Genomic DNA, 8199 nt, shown 5'->3' on the forward strand with positions numbered 1-8199 from the left:
AATGTATGTAACATTTATGTCTGGAAGGTCATGACAATAATTTGCATTTGAGGATGTAGGCTATACAATGAGCATGTGGCCAGACATGTCTGAGATCAACAGTTTATTAGAAAAGCAGTGAATCCTTCTCATTTATAAACAACGCAAACACATCACTGAATCAATTAAATGTATACATATACATTTGAATTCTCTGAAGTTTAAGACTTGTCACTTTAAATAAAATAAAATACTGCCTCCCAGTGGGTGAATGTAGCATCACAGTTGTAAAATCACTATGTGGGGGACAGGGAAAAAAAAGTGTGGTTTCAGACATTTAATTTACAGATGAATTCTCCAGCAGACACTGTACCTAACAATTTGTATGCTATAGCACAGTGTAGGTATGTCATGAACACCACTCAGAATAACAGCACTTGATATGCTCCAGCATCTTTACATCAACTCCACTCAACCAATAATTCATATAATGTCCAACAACTGTACACACATATATATAGATATATAGATGTATTTTTAAGAAATTCTCTATAAAATAATTCTGTATGAGCTTAGCTGGTTCAGTCTGGATGTATTAGCATATCTGGGTCTTTTGCACATGAAAATTATATTTTCATCATGATTAACTTTAGTGACCACCATGGAGAAACTCTCCTCTAGTCTGTCAGGAGGGTGGTGGGAGACTTCAGCAGGGTGGATGTTTGTTGAAAGAACACCATAACCATGTACTGACCCCCCCTCCAAAGCCTTAGACTATGCCTCCAGCTATAGTAAATGTAGCTATATAGCTCCAGCTATAGTTCTGCTGCAACAACAAATTCCCTATTCCCTAAAAAAAGAAACAACCAGTTCTTAGGCCACAAACCTGCAATTTTTTTCCTCCTTTAAAAAAAAAAAAAAAAAAAAAACTCACAATTTATACCCAAGTTGTATATTTTCCTTTTCTTCTCACCTGGCCTTTTGACTCTGTGTGATCTTCCACGACCCTTAAGTGACCTTTAGGTGGCCTCTGGTGTGATGGCAGACGCCTCAACAGGGTGAAGAGGAGACCTGATCATAGTCGGGGCATTTGAGGAGAGCAGGGTAGCTGGCGCTCATCTGGAGTGAAGCTTCACTGGAGATGTCTGAGGGACTTCGTCCACGTGACCAAGCCTCTGGGTGGAGGAACTGGCCTGAGTGGTCGGAGCAGTTGCTGAGACGAGGGCGGTAGAAACTGGGGTGGCGAGGCTGGTAGATCTCCTCTGCTGTGTAGCGCTTCATGAACAGGTACACAGACATGACTCCTGCACTCTGTGGTGAAGAAGGACCCAGTATATTGAAATAAAGTCAGCTTAGCAAAATGCAAAGAAAATATCATTTGATTATTTCTATCTGATTGTCATTTTATTTTGAAAGTATTCACTGGAAGTTTTAGTGTAAAATCATTTCTGTATCTCCAGCGCTTAGACTCCTCACCACACAAATAACTGTTACTAAAACATCTTTGTCAGTTATATTATGATTAATAAGGATCTCACTGATGTTGTTTGTAACAAGACTAGCAACCTAACTATGAGCTGCACATAAAAATTATACAGATGTCAACGGTAACAATTTTATTTTGTGTTGCAGTTCCACACTATGGCCACAAGAGGGAATTGAATACCCATGACTCTAAATGTAGTCTGGTCAGCTGAACTTCCACCAAGTGTCAAAAAGTTCTAAAGTTAAACCTTGATTAACGTTGGATTAATGTCTGCTTATTGTGCCTTTACCTGTTGGTTGAAAAAAAAAAAACTAAACATAAAAAACAGTTATGTTAATCTCTTGTGGACTAAGTGTAAAACAGGATGCACATCTTTAACTGTAAAAGAAATTTTGTTATTCAAATATCAGAAGCTTCTGCTCCATCGAAAATATATATTTTTTTCTTTGGGGGGGGCGGTGTTGCTGAAATAAAGTATTTTCAACAATCAACTCAAACTTGTTTGCTCACTGGATTGAGTCTAGGGCTGCAAGTAATTATTTTCATCACTGATTATTTTTCTGAGTCCTGTTTTAATTCCCTAGAGCTCAAGGTGACATCTTCAAAGGTCTTGTTTTGTCTGATCAACAAACCCAAAGATATTCAGTTTACTATTATGTGAAGAGACAGAAAAGCATTCAATTCTCACACTTGAGAAGCTGCAATCAGCAATTATTTGGCATTTTTGCAATTTTTTGATTTTCAAATAGCTGTTTAACTGTCTGCCTATCAGCTAAAAGATTGTCTAATTGTTGCAGCTCTAATTGAGTCTGTTATTTTTAGTTGATAGTAAATTTTAGTTCTGGAAGATGTTAAGTGAAACATTTTGAGCCTTTACTGCAGCAGTACCAAACAGCTGCCATTCAATGGTGTGTTGCTCACCTCAGTTAGCAGGAAGGAGATGGCAGCAAAAGCAAAGGACCAGCCGTACTTATAGGTAAAATAGGCCTCGCTGCTTTTAGTCCTGTTCAGCATTTCATCATTTATACTGGAAATATAGAGTACCAGGCCCACCACCAGAGCCAGGCCTGAGACACAGGGAGAAGAGAGGAAAAAAAGATCTGGGTTTGACAAAAACAGAAGAAGAGAGAAGACAAAAACATGTTTGGAGATAAGAGCGGGAGGGCGATCATTGTACCTGAGAGGATGAAGAAGATTCCAGAGACAAAGGCCAGGATGGTGCGGTGTGGCCGAATGTGCCCGATGTTGCTGAGGACAAAACCGATGAACAGAAAGAAAAGGCTGACCAGAGGGAACGGAGTGGCTGAGCGGATCATCTCTGAAGAGGAGGACACAGCAGAGAGTGAAAGCCGTTAACTGTTTAACCCTGAGATATGTCACAAAAATGTCAATGTGATGTTTCTGGTCACATTTCAGCAGAATAAAATGACTACATACAATTCATAAAAAGGCTCAAAGATAAGGGTGCAAAACTGAAGTAGGAAGATGATGGACAGATGAGCTTTGTAACATTTAATTTAATCTCAAAGTGAAGCTGTTTTAATTTGTCATTCGTCATGTCAAGAAAAGTCTTTATTTAAATCTCCTGAAGTCTGTTCAATCTAGTGAAGGCGGTCAAACGGTGAATCTTGAAATAAAGATCAAACGTAGACACTTGATCGTCGTCTGTGGATTGACCCTTCAGTAAAGCTTTGACATTGAGTGACACTGAAGGACTTGTGAGGCGATTTGTTTGTGAAGAGGCAATAAGTATTCTGTAGAGCAGCAGGGCAGAGACACGGAGGCTCGGATGACTCAGACTTATCTGTCTGGCTGCACTCAGATGATACATAGATTTCTGAGCACAACCTTATTGGAATGATAAGATTTTGGATAAAAATACCTCTGCTGTTTAAGCAGCTGTTACTCACTGAGCACGTTTACTGTGGACTCTGACGTCAGCTGGACGTTCATGGGCATGATGTACTCAATGGTAAAGCACCGACCAGACTCTTCACCTGAAGAACAAAGAGTCGGAAATGTAGGGACAAATTTAGAGACAAGGTGAAGAAAATATTAAGGATAGAAACATGAAGAAACACGAAAAAACCCAGAGGAATCACAGAGCGAGAGTTGTGCAGCTTCCCTTTTCATCTCTGTCCACAACACAGTTTATTTCCCTATATTTTGTCATTCAAACAAGCCAAAACAGGAACACAGAGAGTTCAAAATGCCTGCCAAAAAGGTAGACAGTGGGTCATTACTGGGCAGATGAAAGTGGCACAATAGACGAAGCAGCAGGTCACACTGGATAAAGGCCAGGTGTGTGCACTTTGAAGCTGACGAGGGAATTGGGAGCAGGTGTCGGGGTCAGGCAGTGGTAAAAGGTGGGAACTCAGTGAGGTACAAGAGATAATAGTGACTCACAGACTGACAGTAGGAAAGGTCTGTCGCCATGACAATAAACACTTATCACTGTTTGTGTACATAAGCCAGAATTCAGCATGTCAAAAAAAAAAAAAAAGATTATCATGTCAATAAAAGAGATGTAAAGAAACAGCTTTGGAAGGTTTGATGCTTTGTGAAGTGCTTATTTGGTTTTTTATTTTTTTTTGCTGAGGGTTAGATGAGAAGATTGATACCACTTGTATGTAACTTACATTATGTAGCCGCAGGCAAATAAACATATTTCCCAAAATGTCAAATTATTTCTTGGAATGAGGATGTGGATTAATATTTCTTTGGAAGCTTTGAGCTTTCAAAGGCTCTTTTACTATGATTTTTAAAAATTCTAGATAGTACTTTTGACAGATTTCCCCCCACAAATAGAAAATAATGTGTTTTTTTACCCTATATATTAACATATATTTGATGTAAAGTGTGTTTCCTCTATTTGAAATGAGCCTGGATTCACAGACATATTGAGGGTGGATTTCCCTCTTGATGCCTAATCTCCTTATATTTAGTCATCAACTTCTGTTAACATAAGTGTGAGTTACATCACGTCCTGCAAATAAAGCTACACAGCTGTTATTATCACTTCATCATCCCACAAGCACACTGCCGCATACAGACAGCAGCTGGCATCATTCACCAGCTAACGTACAATGACGTGACATCTGTCTCTGAAGACTTGTAGGTGCAAGTGTATGTCTGTGTGTGTGTGTGTGTGTGTGTGTGTGTGTGTGTGTGTGTGGTGTGACTGTATGTGTGTGTATAATTATACTGCAGGACTGATTGTTCTTGGAATGCATCTTGTTTTACAGTGTGTGATTGCAGCAGGGAAGAATTACAGACTCATTTTCTATCTTTCTGCTGCTCTTTCTCTCACTCTGCCTCTTGTATCCCACACTTACAGCCTCACACACACACACACACACACACACACACACACACACACACACACACACACACACACACACACACACACACACACACACACACACACACACACACACAATGTTGAAGTAATTGTGAATGTCATTCTGTGTGAATGTCAAATCTGGCTGATGATATGTCAGTCTGTGACAGCATCAGCTCCCTGCCGCTGCCACATTTAGATGCTGCACAAAACAAACGAAGGTCTTTGAATATGATCACTCCACTGTAAAAATTTAACACCACTGTCTGAGCCACAATCCTGACTAACACATGATTATATGATTAGCTGTCAAACTGCAGGACCACTGAGAAATAAATCCCAAATCTTACATACCGGCCAGGAAGCAGACTCTCCAGAGGCCCGAGTGCAGCGAGGTCTTGATGTCTGTGCTCTGGTTCAGAGGCACGATGACGCCCTCCTCCAGGTACAACCAGTAGTCGGTGCTGACTGCCACTCCCAGCAGCCCCAGGCCACTGATTGCAAAGACGCTGCTCAGCAACGTCAGGGCCTTCCTGCTGCACGCGCTCATGGCCACAGTGGGGGGAGCTTCCTGCAATCTGTGGTTAAAATAAAGAGAAGTCCCAGGAACAGTCTGGAGGAGGAAAGGGAAAAGGAGGTAGACAAAAAATGAAAGGAAGCTGAACATAGAGACTCAAAATGTTCAATAAACACATACTTAAGATATAAAATAAATAAGTATTTCAATGTATAAAGTCATAAATGTGTAAAACTGAACATGAAACTATAAAATACTATATAAACAGTATGCTGTGCCAAACTCAGTTTGCTACTTTCTATTTATCCTGCTTCTTTTCACAATAATATGCTGGTCATTTATATCATTCCAGCAATTTTTATTTCAAGATGTCCTTTTCTCTCTTCGCTCTTCAAATTAGCATGAGAAACTCTCAGGGTTGTGCACATTCATTATATAAACAAAACCTCAACAATGTCAGAGTGTTTTACGCAATCATCTCACCACGGAGACTCTCAGGGCCTCAGGTGTGTTTATGTGTGTGTGTGCAGGTGCTTTGTGAGCTCGACTGAGGAAAAGGGAGAAGAGGGGAGGTATGTCAGGGAGAGGATGACGAGGGACTGAGCTCCATCTCCTGTCCACAAAACGTTTCCGAGTGCTTTCCGATATTTAGGAAGTCAGATCTTCTCGTCATGATGAGCAGCTTATGAAATGTCAGAGCAGCCAGGTAACTAGACAAATCAATAATGTCTTTGCTTGGTTGTCTCACAGGTAAATCCAATCCAAATAATTCTATGTTTGACTGAATTACAAACTGCTCTGCATGTCTTATTTTCAGTTTAGGTTTTTGACTCAGACAAAGAATGGCCAACTGTCCGTGTAAATTTGTTTGAGTGTTTTGTCTTGTTTTTTTTTTAATCTTCGACCTTCTCTGAAATGTCCAACCAGCTATGAAAAAGAAAAATGAAGCTTGAGTCAATAATAAATCCATTTGAGTCTCCAGACTGAGCAGCATCAAACAAGTTGCTGCACCACTACAGTGAATACAAATGCTCACATTATTAGAAATCCAAGACTGGGTTTTTGACATTTTATAGCCTTGAATCCAGCAGCCTTGAAGAAAAGATTGGACATTCATAAAAGCATTCATGAGTCAGAGTGTGGATTCGGGAGACTGATCACATAGTAAGACATCTGCTGCAGTGACAGGGTGATGATTTAGATCCCAATCGGGACACATGTGAATGATCTATAGACTGTGACAGTGGGAGAAACCAGCTAGAGGACAGATTGTAGGGGAGAGGCTCACTGGGAGCTGATGATTGGCTCATTTTGTAAGAGCTGAACTATAATTAATTAGGGTTAGTTCTAGTTCTGTTTCTTGTGGGTTTTATTGTGCATTTGTGCACCTGAAAATGGGCATTTTTTTTTCTCTACCAACATGTATCCCAAACAGGATGAAGTCTTTCTCTATTGCTCTTTTAACAACTTGCATTTAACCTGCTTGGAAGTGGTGGAAGGGGGTAGAATATTGCTCACATCTTCTAAAAAAAATCAGCTTGCCCCTTGTCCAGGAAGATCACCTCTCTGACTTTGAAGACATCTGTATGTCCAAGACGTGTCAAAACTCAAACTTTGTTTTCATGTTTAGTTCCTTGTTATCAGTCATTAGTCATTTAGCGGTATTATTTTTTTGGACTCAAACTGGGAATATTGGTCACTGTCTTGAACCTCCAGGCCACCAGGGTGACCCCTCCATCAGTTTTATTATTATAACTGAACACTAAAAATCACGTGATGATTTCATGTAATCCTGGAAATGTTCAAAAATGTGCAGATGGCTGCAGCTCTCAGTCATCACAATCAAGTAAATGTTAATGTAGAAACCCAGTGAGCACTGATGCGCAGGTAAAAAGACAAACTGGGCTATCACATGACTTTAAACACAGGTATCAATGTAATTAAACGGTCATGACTTAGTCTTGTCTCATACAAATCACCACAGCAGATACCCACATTATATACAGGGTCCAGGAGCTGCTGTGAACACACGATGTTTATAGTAAAGAGGGGAACTGCGACCAAATAAAAAGCTTTTCAATCTCAACGAGCATCATCCTGATCAGGGATTATGTGAAACCCATCCAGGAAAATAGAAGATGGACTTTAAAAAAAAATAAATAAATAAAAAAAAAAAAAAAAAAAAAAAAAAAAAAAATATATATATATATATATATATATATATATATATATATATATATATATATATAACATGCAAATAAACTCATTCAAACACTTAATTTCAAAATAAGGACACTGGCTCCACCACAAGCTGTTTTTTCTTCACCTGTTCGTTACGTGTCCTGCCTCAGCTCAGCGCCGCGTTGCCTTGCACCTGCAGCAAAGATCGTGCTGAAAGTTGTGGATGTAATAATCTCCTGCCCGCGGTGAGAGAAAGACTGTTTGTCTGGTAAGAGTCGATCTGGAGGCTGCAATGAGCGTCAGCCACAGATTCCCCGCAAACAAAATACTGTAAAGTGAAGTCCAAGACGTGAGGTCGGTTCCACGCTCCAGCGGAACAAACAGAGTCAGACGCCTGGTCCCGCTCTGCTGCCTGATTGCAAATACTGAGAGAGAGAGAGAGAGAGAGAGAGAGAGAGAGAGAGGGAGGGATGGCGTGTGTGTGTGTGTGTGTGCGTGTGTGTGTGTGTGTGTGAGAATGAGTGAGTGAAGTGTTTCAGGACCAAGGACAGCTCCACTCAGCTCTGACAGGAACTGAGACAGCTGCCTGTTGAGGTGATGGACTTCACTTATGCAGGAGACAGAAAATACAAGACATAGGCTACCTGTGGGCCACACACACACACACACACACACACACACACGCACACGCACTGA

At 40.4% G+C, this 8199-nt stretch overlaps 1 protein-coding gene across 2 annotated transcripts; it reads right to left on the bottom strand.

The window, feature by feature from the left end:
* Positions 1 to 1029: 1029 nt before the first annotated feature.
* LOC121198523 (voltage-dependent calcium channel gamma-5 subunit) lies at positions 1030 to 5355 on the bottom strand. Of its 2 annotated transcripts, none has more exons than XM_041062739.1 (5): positions 5160 to 5355; positions 3376 to 3462; positions 2643 to 2783; positions 2387 to 2532; positions 1030 to 1290 (listed from the first exon to the last, which is right to left on the bottom strand). In XM_041062739.1, the coding sequence occupies exons 1-5, from the start codon at positions 5353 to 5355 to the stop codon at positions 1030 to 1032; spliced, it is 831 nt and encodes a 276-aa protein (XP_040918673.1). The 2 variants fall into 2 exon arrangements, with proteins under 2 accessions (XP_040918673.1, XP_040918672.1); XM_041062738.1 differs by having other exon boundaries at positions 3376 to 3507.
* Positions 5356 to 8199: the final 2844 nt, after the last annotated feature.

This window comes from Toxotes jaculatrix, chromosome 18, assembly GCF_017976425.1.
Source record: "Toxotes jaculatrix isolate fToxJac2 chromosome 18, fToxJac2.pri, whole genome shotgun sequence".
NCBI lineage: Eukaryota > Metazoa > Chordata > Actinopteri > Toxotidae > Toxotes > Toxotes jaculatrix.